At 42.1% G+C, this 12,664-nt stretch overlaps 1 protein-coding gene across 1 annotated transcript; it reads left to right on the forward strand.

Moving 5' to 3' along the window:
• Window positions 1–582: 582 nt before the first annotated feature.
• ccr6a (chemokine (C-C motif) receptor 6a) lies at window positions 583–11,582 on the forward strand. Its single transcript, XM_084031085.1, is given in 3 exon segments — window positions 583–790; window positions 6,164–7,306; window positions 7,308–11,582. Coding segments are annotated over 3 exon segments (1,215 nt in total). The 5' UTR covers window positions 583–763; the 3' UTR covers window positions 7,353–11,582.
• Window positions 11,583–12,664: the final 1,082 nt, after the last annotated feature.

A 12,664-nucleotide genomic window follows, 5' to 3' on the forward strand; every position in this document is an offset into this window, starting at 1 on the left:
ATTGAACCCCAAAAGGGACTTTATTATAATGATAATGTAAACTTTAAAATTAAATTGTAATTCCACCATATTATTATAATATTCCACATATGTACTGTTTTGAGTAAAAATGGAAGTTCAAAAGACATCTAATTTTCAAAATAATGTAGAATTAGTTTATTATTTTAATTAATCCTCCAATGGGCTTCAAACACAGGAGTTGTTATGAGCTCAATGTCACTCACTTTTCCTAAGTTTCTCTCACAAAGTTTCCTATATGTCCAGAATTTATTTTAAGTATATTTTTTTTATTAATTATACATATTTATTTCTAGTAAAAGATACTTTTTTTAAATGCATTAACATTTTTAAAATGATTAAAATACATAGATATAAAAATGTTATATGACATTCAGCAAACTTCTTATTTACATTTCAGTTGTACTGCGACCATTACAAGTTTGCTGAAGTAGCGTTTAGCACTTCCTGTTTGTGTCAGACTGAAATTGTTTCTCACAGACTTCGAACCACAAACTACTTGAAAGAGAAAATTTAAAATCTCAGATGTTTTCATCGCACACATGTGTTTATTTCTGCTCCTATTATATTAGCAGCACCTGAACACATCGTCACTGTGAGCTGACACACAAAGAGCTCTGTAGGTGAAAGAGAGACACACTCATTTCCCTTTTACCAGCAGTGTTTCAGTGTGTTTGATGTTGTGCAGCCTCCTCACTATCATCACCACCACCACCATCATCATCATCATCATTATCATCCCTGTATGAACAACGAGGGAGACTTCAACACTGTGAGTTTTTTATTTCCTTTTATTTGTAGTTTCTTTTGTTTCTTTCTCTTCTTGCAGTTGAACCTTCATCTCTCATCCACTTCTCATATTTCTCTTTTTCCTTGTGAAGCTTTTTTTCTCATTTAGAGTTCAGATGATTTATTTATTTGTACCAGACAGACAGGAAACAAAAAAATATAACCTGAACAAGTAACAGATGATGTAATCTGTCACATAACATAACTTCTGTGTGATTTATGAAGTTTAAAAAGAAAATGTATTCCTCAAAAACACACGTTCGTTGTCTTAACACTTGTTAAAGAAAAGTGCTTCACGTCACAAAAAACGTGGTCTCTTCAGAACCATTTTGATTTCTCTGTAGTCTGTAGTGGTGTAGGTGTTGTTTTCATCCAGGTCCAGGTCCTGGTAATCTTTGCAAGCATTGTTGGACTTGCTTCAGGTTTTTGAAGACTTTCTTCTTCTTCTTCTTCTTCTTCTTAGCCATTAGGATTCTCTAAATGCAAAGGAAAAGAGCTCCAATGATCCTTTCAGATCTCCTTTAGCATCGGATACAACGGACCTTCCTTTACCAAAGGAAAGGAGATTACACCGACCCACAATTCTTTGCGAGAGCAACATTTAACGTGCCGCACACGTCGGCTGTTCATGAAAACAAACTATGCTTATTCGCATATTTAACAATTATCTTCAAGCAGACATATAGTAATTAGAAGTGTGTTGATAAATGCGTGTGAACAGTGATAATAATTGAATGATATTTTTTATTTATTTAAATCATGTTACAAATGGGGGCTGCACGGTGGTGTAGTGGGTAGCACTCTCGCCTCACAGTAAGAGGGTCCCGGGTTCGATTCCCGGGTCGGCCCGGGTTCCTTCTGTGTGGAGTTTGCATGTTCTCCCCGTGTGAGCGTGGGTTCTCTCCGGGTTCTCCGGCTTCCTCCCACAGTCCAAAAGACATGCAGGATGGGGATAGGTTGATTGATAACTCTAAAATTGCCAGTAGGTGTGAATGTGAGCGTGAATGGTTGTTTGTCTCTACATGTTGGCCCTGTGATAGACTGGCGACCTGTCCAGGGTGTACCCTGCCTTCGCCCAATGACAGCTGGGATCGGCTCCAGCTGTCATTGGGCGCGACCCTGAATACAGGATAAGCGGTAGAAAATGGATGGATGGATGGATGGATGTTACAAATGATTGACAGAAATGAAACTAAAACCACAAATGAAATTTAAATACAGCCAACGGTCAAACAGGAAGTTGGAGCTGCTGGACCTGAAGCCGGTCAGTGAACGAGCTGTTAATAACACCAATAACATGGGGAGAAGTGGAAGACGCGTTTTTTGTAGTCCAATATTGTAGTTTCTCCACCGCAGACGCACGTCAATCACCGGTGAGGATCATCAGCTGTCAATCATCAGCAGCATTATAATGACATAGCTTAGTGAAAGTCCGGTCGGATTCTCTGAGCACCGCGGTCGACTTTTCATAAATCCTGATCAGTTCTCCTTCACCGTTCCTTAACCCCGTGATGTTTCACACCGAGGTCAAGGACAAGGCGTTAGGAAAAGGAGTTAGGACCTATTTTTTTTTTACTTTCGACTGCAACCCGAATATGGAGTGTTGATGGAGCAGCTACAATGTTAGCATAGCCTAGCACCCATCAACCAGACTCCATTCAGAAAACAATGTAGTTCGCTTTTCGTCTTGCAGACAAACCTAACAAAGCATGACTTCAGACTTGTTACTGATCACCATCATTATGGAGTTATTTCAGCATCCTTTTTAACTGGTTATTAAATAGCTAAACAGTTTATTCTGGTTCATCCAGCTGTAGTAAACCAGCAGATGTGTGTCTTGCTTTATCCAGTGAATCTAGACCTACAGCGCTGAGGTTTGAACTGGTTGATGTGTGTTGCTCCATTCTGCAACATTGACATCTTAAATTAAATCTCTTCTTACACTCCTTTAAGTAGGAGACTATGACTGCAGGACTTACTTCCACCACCACAGTCAATGTGTACAGAGGTGTACAGTTTGACTTCATTATGTAGGTACCATTTAATTTTATTTCATAAACCTCATTGTGTTGCATAACATGAGATTACTTCATGGCATTGCTAATATTCAGGTATCTTGTACTTTACTACTTGAGTATGGTATTTATTTTTCTGAGAACCTTTTACTTTTACTCCCTACATTTTCAAACAAATATTTGTATTTACTACTCCTTATATTTTCATACAGGCTGATTACTTTAGTTTTAATACACTTGAGGGGAATTATGGTTTCTTTTTCTTTGAGCACATTTTCATCCTACAAAGTGATACTTTTCCCTTTTAACTTGAGTACATTTCAGAGCCTGTACCTTTTCACATTTCCTTGAGTACAGAAGTTGAACCAGTAGTTCTGCTTTTACCTTTTAATCTTTTTAAAACACAAGTATCTGTACTTCTACTTGAGTATAGAACGTCTGTACTTTTGACACCTATAAGGAAAAATCCTGCATTCAAAATATTACGTTTGAAAGTACAAATGCATTATAATCAAAATGTACTTATAGAACCAAAAGGAAAAGTTCTCACTATGCAGAATAATATATTATTTTATTGTATCAATGTGTCCATCACTTAATGTTGCAGCTGGTAAAGCTGGAGCTCATTTTAAGTACTCTGCTGGTAGTTTAATCTATAATAATAATACATCATAATTTATCAGTTGATTATAGTTTGTCTTAATCATCTGAATCTGTAAAGTGAATAGATAAATGTAGAGCAGTAAAAAAGAAAATACAATATTTACTCTGAGATGCATGGATTAGAAGTATAAACTAGCTTAAAACGAAAGTACTCAAGTACAAGTGCACAAGTACACGTTGTATTTAAGTAAAGTTATTGAGTAAATGTACGTAGTTACATTCAACCACTGTTAACATAAATACATTTAATAACAGTTTCTCCAACTCCCGTGAATAAATGTGACAACAGTTGTGAAATATTTGTTTATACTGTAAATAACAAACTATTTTTGTGGTACACACTTCATATTTCAACATGTGTACGTTTAAATGATAATACGGTGCTAGATAGCATAAAAAAGCATCAACATTTCTTTGCCGGGAAAGGATTCGCCCAAACTCCCCTACGGAGGTCTCGGTTAAGCCCAGAATGTCCTGAAAGCCTGGAAACGTCCCTGGTCTAGAACATGAAAACTAGAACCTGAAGAAGAAGAAGAAGAAGAAGAAGTGTTGCTGACATTTGAAATACAGGAAGTCAGAGGGGACAAACTGAGCTGCTCTTGTCCAGTTTGAGCTACAGACAGCAGAAGTCGGCGTTTGAGGAACTGTCAGCTGTTAGTAAACATACATTTTTCTCATGTTTTAGAAATGTGACTCTAACCGGCTAAAACATTAAAGGGCAGATTCACAGTTTTTAAAGTCAGCAGCTGGTAGTTCAGCTGTTATTTAATATTTACTGTAAGGATGCAGAATCCAATCTATTACTTTGGAAACAATTCCAATGTTACAAAACTTTTTTTTCTTGTAAGGAACTGGTTTGTGTCATTTAATTTAACTCTCAATTTTGAAACCTAAACAAAAATGTGGCAATATATCATTTTAATTTGCTGTCAGTTAATGTGAGATATGTGGCAGATATACACAATTAGTTTGAGTCTTTGAGAAGTAAGTAACATTTATCTGTTGTTCATTTACTTTCACCATGAATAATATATAAAGTTAGAGGGATTTAAAACCAAATTTGAAAGTTAAATATATGACGTGTACTGACAGAAGTGAATATTCTCTTCATCCTCGGATGAATCACCAAAGTGATATGAGGAAGAGTTTGTAGATCTCAACCTCAATATATTGAAGTCAGTAAAATAAGATTCACGTGTTTCACAAACGTTTAAGGACCCAAAGACTTTGAAACAGTTTCTAAAGATGTTTTGGATAGTATTATTCATTTTCCCTCCTGCTGATGTGAAATCATGAAAATGTCTGTGATTCTCAGCAAGGAGCCGAGCTACATGAGTAATGTAAGGTATATGATTTGAAACCTCTGCGGAGATAAGAAACCACACATTACATATAAATTGGGTCACTCAGCGCTCAACTGACCTGTTTAACCTGTTTCCTGTTCTTTCGACTTCCTCTCACGATTCAGACACCTGAAAACGTACACTCACATTCAACCACAACTGCAACAGTTTTATCAGTAGAAGCAACCCCGCAACTCATCACTGGGACATTTGTGCCAGTTCCATATCATTTAAATGTCTCATGCACTTTTGTTTTAGGGTTTTTACGTCATGCTGAATGAACTCTCGAAAGTGTTTCACTGATGTTTCTGATAAACACATTTGACCTTGTATACTTCCAGTATTATAAATAATTCAGAAACAAGTAAAGACACTTTTGTCTTAAATGCTGTAGAAAGTTATATATATATATATATATATATATATATATATATATATATACAAAGTGTACTCCAAGTGGCCGGTTAATAGCATGAAAACAGACCAACCCAGGGATAGAAAAACAAACTTATGGGAGAAGAAGGCAACACTTGTGCTCAGTGGCTAGTGGTTCTCAGAGCAGACCACTGCAATCTCCCAGAGTAATACCCATTGTGGGACCAGATAAAGTGACGTGTAACACAACGGCGTTGGCGGTAGCGTGACCTATTTAAATACAGTGCGTTGGGTTTCTTTTGCTCGTTGTGCACATTTACGCGACTCTTCAAGCACAAGTGAAGTTGCCAGCATACAGACAATGGCGGCCTCGTACAAGAATCTACTGACTTTCTATCTTCAGATCGATGTTCTGGGCTTTGTAAATCCCCTGATGGCCGTTCACACTGAGGTCATCTGGAATGCCGTCCAGAGGGAGAATCTCACAACAAAATGGCGTAAAAGGGGCTAGTGATTCCAGTAAATAGCAAAATACAATAACAATAGCCTGGTTATAACTGGTAGAGGGCAGTCGCTTGTTGCCTGGTTGTCAGTCGACAAAAGCAGTTTGGGGTTAAGCAGTTTACTTAAGTAAGTAGGTAAATATAAAAGGACGTGCAGTGTGCTTCAGTGTGCAGGTGGTGGAGTGGTTAGAGCGCAAGCCATGTACGAACGTACATATGCAGCCGACCCCGGTTTGAATCCCAGCCGGAGGTCCTTTACTGCATGTCACACCCTCTCTCCTATATTTCCGATCTATCCATTGCTAATACAGGCGTCTATGCCTCAAAAATCTTAAAAAAAAAAAAAAATTCTGTTTGACTGCTGCAAATCTTCAGTAAACTTTAATCTTGTGTTTGGTGTCAAACTACTGAATGAGCCTAAGCACATTTTGATGTTCTCTCTCTGTTCTGATTCTAGGAGAAGAAGATGGGACACATTCATGACTCCAACCAATCAGATTACAACTACAACCAATCAGATTACAACTACTTTGAGTACAACGACACAGATTTTGACTACGACCTGATTGAACCTTGCTCTCACCAGAAGAACCACAGCGTTGAGCTGGTGGTCGGCCCGTACGTCCACTCCATCATCTGCATCCTGGGCTTGGTGGGAAACAGCCTGGTGATCGTTACCTACGCCTTCTACAAGAGGACCAAGTCCATGACTGACGTCTATCTGCTGAACGTGGCCATCGCAGATCTGCTTTTTGTGGTGACGCTGCCTCTTATCGTCTACAATGAGCTGTCATCGTGGTCGATGGGGCCATTGGCCTGCAAACTGCTGCGCGGCTCCTACAGCGTCAACCTGTACAGCGGCATGCTGCTGCTCGCCTGTATCAGCACTGACCGCTACTTTGCCATCGTCCAGGCCCGCCGCAGCTTCAGACTGCGCTCACTGCCATACAGCCGCCTCATTTCCGCCATCGTCTGGGCATCCGCCTTACTGCTGTCTGTCCCCACCTTCTACTTCTACAACTGGTACGAGCCATCCCACAGCAAGGAAGCCTACATTGGGGAGGACCAGCAGAACCAGACCTCAATGCCTCCACAGTACGTCTGTGAGTTCAGGTTCATGGACAACACCACGGCCTGGAAGACCAAAGTGGCGGTCCCCAGCACCCAGCTAGCTGTGGGCTTCTTCCTGCCACTGCTCATCATGGTCTTCTGCTACAGCGCCATCATCGGCACCCTGCTGAGAGCCAGAAACTTCCAGCGGCACAAGGCGGTGCGGGTGGTGCTGGCCGTGGTGGCAGTGTTCATCGTTTGCCACCTGCCTTACAACATCACGCTGCTCTACGAAACCGCCAACATGTTCGAGCTGCAGTCGTGCGTAAAGTCGGACATCCTGCTGTTGGCCAAGACGGTGACGCAGACCATCGCCTACCTGCACTGCTGCCTGAACCCGGTGCTGTATGCCTTCATTGGGGTGAAGTTCAGGAATCATTTCAGGAGGGTTGTCCGGGACCTGTGGTGCCTGGGGAAAAGGTACATCGACCCACGCCGCTTCTCCAGAGTGACCTCCGAGATCTACGTGTCCACCCGCCGCTCGGTGGACGGATCCAGTGAAAATGGCTCTTCTTTCACCATGTGAGGACACCTGACAGCTGTGGACCAGAAACTTCCTCCTTAGATCCTGTGAGCTGAGCTTGAGGCCTGCCAGACTCTGGAGGTCCAAGCCAGACTCAAGTCTGTAAATCATTTGCATTGCTTCAAAGTTGTGTTTCCCCTCAGATTTATATAAAGATACATTTGTCTTTCTTTTCTTTAATCTCTTTTATTGTGAAATCCTGCAGAGCTTGTCCTCTTCAGGACCTAAAAACTGTGAAATAAAACAACAAACTCCTCACAGCTGAGCGACAGACACAACCTGGGACCAAAGAGCCCTTTGCTTTAAACTAAAAGAGTTTACAATCACTGAATTGAATACTAATTGTTTTTCAAATTGATTTCAGGGCCACCTGGTTGTACCTTGCAACTCTTTGGCCCTGGTCAAACTTGCAAAGTATATTGGTCAGACCAGCTGATGATCCTTTAGTGGGGTTGTGTGATCAACCAGGTGATCAAATGTGGCTTGATATTGCTTTGCTGGGAAAAAGACCATAAAAAGATATAAACTGAACACATTTGTGATTAATAACCACTAATATCAACCTTTCATTGTCCTTTCCTACCGTATCTACTGCATTCAAAACAGAAGGAAGTGGTTCGGTGGTAAAGCCCAACACTGGGCCAAGTGTGGCATTGACAAGGTTCACTCTTATGTGTGTCTAAAAACCTAAAAACGTATTATAGGTAAATAATGGGTTTGTGGGAAACGCTGTTCAAGTGTTGTGTCTCAGTGTGAAGCTTTTAGTGTTTTTGTATTGGCATCAGCTAAAGAAGACGTTTTTGTCAGATTGTTGGACACTCAGGGCCCTAGTTTCGTACACCAGGTGCAGTCGGAGCACGGCGCACCTGCGCCATGCCAACGGGGTGTGTCCACCTGGACTTTGCAAGTTTCGTGCACGGTGCAGTCTGGCGCAGGCACGCCTCCCATCACTCCTCCCATCACTCCTCCCGTCACTCCTCCCGTCACTCCTCCCGTCACTCCTACCCGCGCAAGTGGGAAAGAGGGAGGAGAGAAGGCGTGGACTGGGATTAACACAGCCCATTCAGATCTTCACCAATCAAATGAGCTCCTCTCCTCACCTTTAATGCGCCAAGGCGAGGTGCAGTGCAAGTTTCGTCACTTGACAACCCAATGACAGAAGCAGCGCCGCCTCCCACCACGCGCATCACGCGCTGTGCGTAGGGCACCAAAAATATTATGAAAAATCATCATAGTCATAATAATTATAATGCCAATATTATATCACTATAGAAATTTTAGGCACATTTTAGGCATGTCTATCACAAAACAGGGTCAGCAGTAGACATAATGATGGCGAGAACCCGGTGCCTGCACGAGCCGCTGGGCCATCCATCATCATCATCACCGTCTTCATCATCTGCGCTCCACAGCTGCACCGGATTCCCCGTCCAACACCAGACAGGCGGGATGCCGCTTAGAGCAGCTGCAGGCCCAAATCCAGTTCCAGCTCGTGGCAAAGTTGCGTGTTTCTCCAACAGGCTGCCGAGGCGCGAGACCAGGCATGAGCTGCTGTATTTTTTAAAGATTTAAAGATTTTTTCAGGCATAGACGCATTTTATTAGCAGTGGATAGATATGAAAAACAGGAGAGAGAGAGAGGGAGGTGTGACATGCAGCAAAATACCTTTGGACGAGATTTGAACCGGGGTCGGCAGCATATGCGTAGGTGTAACATACATGGCATGCGCTCTAACCACTCCGCCACCTGCACGCCCCTAAATCACTGTTTTTTGGGCGGGGGTGGGGGGGGGGGCATCACAAAGGAATTCTGCTTAGGCCACTAAAATGGCTAGCGGCGGCGCTGGACAGAAGACAGCAGCAGCACCAGCCGGCCAAACTTTTCCCAGGATGAAATTTATGTTTTGGTCTGAGAGGTCCAAGTTTCAGCTGTTTTAATTCAGTCAGGCTGAGTTTCCGTTATGCGTGCCATCCGCCTTTGATCTGATGCCAGATGTGACGGGACAATCTATATAGATATAAATTCACGTGTTGATTCAATTAGTTGCATTAAATAGTGTTTGTTGTGATTATTTATTGCATCTAAATGTGCCTGGAACTGTGGAAACCTGCCTGTGAGATCTTGGTGACATGTGCGTACTGCGTGCCGGTGAGCCAAACTGCCACTCCGCCAGCTGTAATTCGCATTGCGCCAAGAGTAGACCAGGTTGGAGCTGGCGGGCTCTCGGCACAGTCTCGGCGAGGCTTTTTGCCACGAAACTTCCGCTACGCCAAGCTGAATCTGTGACGCCTCCCCCTGATGCGCTGCCACACCCATCTTGGCGCAGGCGATCCACCAAACTGCCAAACTGACCGTGCGCAAGGCTGCGCTGGTCGAAACTTGCATTGCGCCAGCTCCGCCACCCTGCACCACCCTTCGCTGCGCCACGAAACTAGGGCCCTCAGAGTTCAGGAGATTGACAGCAGAGATAATGGTCCACATTCTGAGTCCCACCTGGTGGAAGCTTTATGCCATGTTCACTTGAAATGCATAGCGAAATTTCATGTTAATGTGTGTCACTCAGACCAGACGCAACAGAGAGAAGGCGGGGCTTATCTCCATGTAGACACCAACAAGGTGTCGTCTTCCTGTCTGAGTTCATGACATCATCCAGAGGTGCTCGGTGAATTTCACTGGATCTAGCAAGACACACGTTTACACAAACGGATTACAACAGCTGGAGGAACCCAAAATATGTATTTAGTCTATTTAGCTGTGACTTCATACCAATAACTAGATCAAAAGGATGCTGAAAGAACTACATAATGATGGTGATCAGTAAAAAGTCTGAAGTCATGCTTTGTTAGGTCTATCTGAAAGACGAAGCTAGACAAGCTAAGAGGATGCAATTGGGGTTTCCAGCATTTAGGCAGCAATAGAAGAGCTTCTTGCACAAGTAACGCAAACGAACGAATGATCCGGCGGTCAAAATGAAGCTGCGGTGTGAGATGTGGTAGAGAGGAGGAGGGGCTTATCTCCATGTAGATTCCAACATTTCAGAGTGTATGTGATAGCTAACATTTGCTTATGTCAACAAACATGGCCATTATCACCACTATTGCTGCTTTGCTTTGCAACATTTTTTGCATTTGTGTTTGGCGTAAAAACATAATTCAACCAAAAAAATAGGAATTATGAACTCAGCATTTCTTCCATTTGGAGAGAGGAACCTTTAAAGTCCCAGTCGGCAATTCTGGCAGATGGAGGGCACTCTGTCAGATTTTGAATGTTTACAACTCTCATGCTCCTCCCCCACGACCACCGAGCTCCTCCCCCACGACTCTGTGCCCTTTGATATCCCTTAGATCACGCCACCTTTGAAACGCAGGTCCGATGTTGACTCTGGTTTTATCACGGGCACCGTCGCCATCTTTCTTTTTTTCCTTCTTTTCCACTGGTGTTTTCTTTTCCTTGGTTGTTTTGGACCTCCTCGTTTGGGTTTTTAACGAGGAATTGGAAGCTTGTTGCTACTTCCCTCCGCCTCCCCCCTGTGATAGTGGAACGACCCGAGGGGGGAGGGGCTCTGTGTGTGCACAAACACAGTCCTGCGTGCTCATTGGACAGGATGATCTGGGCTCTGTCGATTTTTGCAAAACAAACAACAGGCTCTACGTGCACATAGAGGCGCGCTTTTTTTCAAAAAACGGTTGATTTATGTTGTTCTATCGGAGCATAGTGTCGACTTCAGTGAATATGATCAAACACATTTTGCAGACTGGGACTTAAAAATAAAATATCTATCTATATCTGATAATAAAAATGAACGGCTTTCCTTTTGGGTTCCTGGACAAAGTTTTGAGAAGGACGTCTTGGATTCACATGCGCTGAGCTATGTAGCCTTTTCAGCTCTGATCAGCTGCAAATTTCCAGCTTAAATATAGTCAGATGATTTCAGGATTAAAAAACTGCTGAGAGGTTTTTACTGAAGGAGTCTGAAGATTGCATTTAGATTTAAAAATGTCAGGTTAAACTCCTTGTGACCTCCAGTGGCGAACCACCAGTAACTGTTCAAATTTTATTTTCTAAAGTTGCTCTTTATTGTCTTTAAACTTTGTTTCCTATAATATTTATGTTATATGTCTTTATTTGTGTAAAATTGAGCCAATTGAAAATGATGAATGTTAACTTACTGTTCATTTGTACAGTGAAAGTCTTGGCTGATCTGTGTGTTGTACATTACATAATAAATATATGGTTAATGCAATCACCTCTTCATTTATAACTTACAAACTAATGTAATTCTGTTGTCTCAACACCAGATGACAGCAACTACAAAGCCAGTTGGTTCAATGAAGAGGGCTCACTCCTCAGCTCTCTGTCAGGACAAAGGGAAGGGGAAGTCCTCTCACATAGTTGTTTTCTTCAATAATCTGAAGGAAATAATTTTCAATTACAAAGAACATTTTCAGTGTATGTTTAAAATTAAAAAAATATATATTTAAGCTACAGCAATACAAAACAAAACAAAGCTGGAATCGTTCTTACTTTAGTTCCTGAAGGCCCCATTTATTTTATTTTGAATGTCTTTCAACGCCCCAAACTTATTTTGGTTCCCTAATGCCCCATACCCATTATAGTTCTGGAACACTGATTTCAATTCCCTGATGCTCCCTGCTCATTTTAGTTTCAATATCCCGCGCCCCTTTCAGTTCCTGAATGCCCCACTTTCATTTTAGCTTCTTTCATACATTTTTAAATATTTTATTCATGCAAACAAGGAATGGGATACTATTTACAAGCGACAAATACAAAATACCAAGGAAAACAGTGAGAACCAAAACCACAGAAACAAACAACATACATAGGCCTCTACAAAAAATAAAAAAGTTTTATTTCCTGAACACCCCACACTCATTTTAGTTTCCGAAAGCCCCATATCCTTTTTAGTTCCTATGCCCCCCACCACTTTTGATTCCTGTACGTCCCACACTCATTTTAGTGACTGAATATCCCACACTGCTTTTAGTTCCCACATGCCACACTCACTTTAGTTCCCCAACACTCCACACTCCTTCTACTTCTAGAACACCCCAGTTGAGTTTAGTTTATCTCTCAAATTTCTTAACTGTGGTGATGGACCCTCATAGCTGGCCAGAGGCCAGGGAAGCAATCCAAACTGCAGCCACCAACATTTCAACCTCTCTGGAAGTAGGCTCTTGAGGTTTCTTCCTTCAGTTGCTTATTCTGGTCCGTGTCCTTGAGACTTGAATTGTACTATCACCCTAAGCTCTTGACTGGCATCTCTGATACCGTTCCTATGTGTTTCGTTGAGATGGACTCTCTGGT

Source organism: Eutrigla gurnardus (genome assembly GCF_963514095.1).
Source record: "Eutrigla gurnardus genome assembly, chromosome: 16".
NCBI classification, from domain to species: domain Eukaryota; kingdom Metazoa; phylum Chordata; class Actinopteri; order Perciformes; family Triglidae; genus Eutrigla; species Eutrigla gurnardus.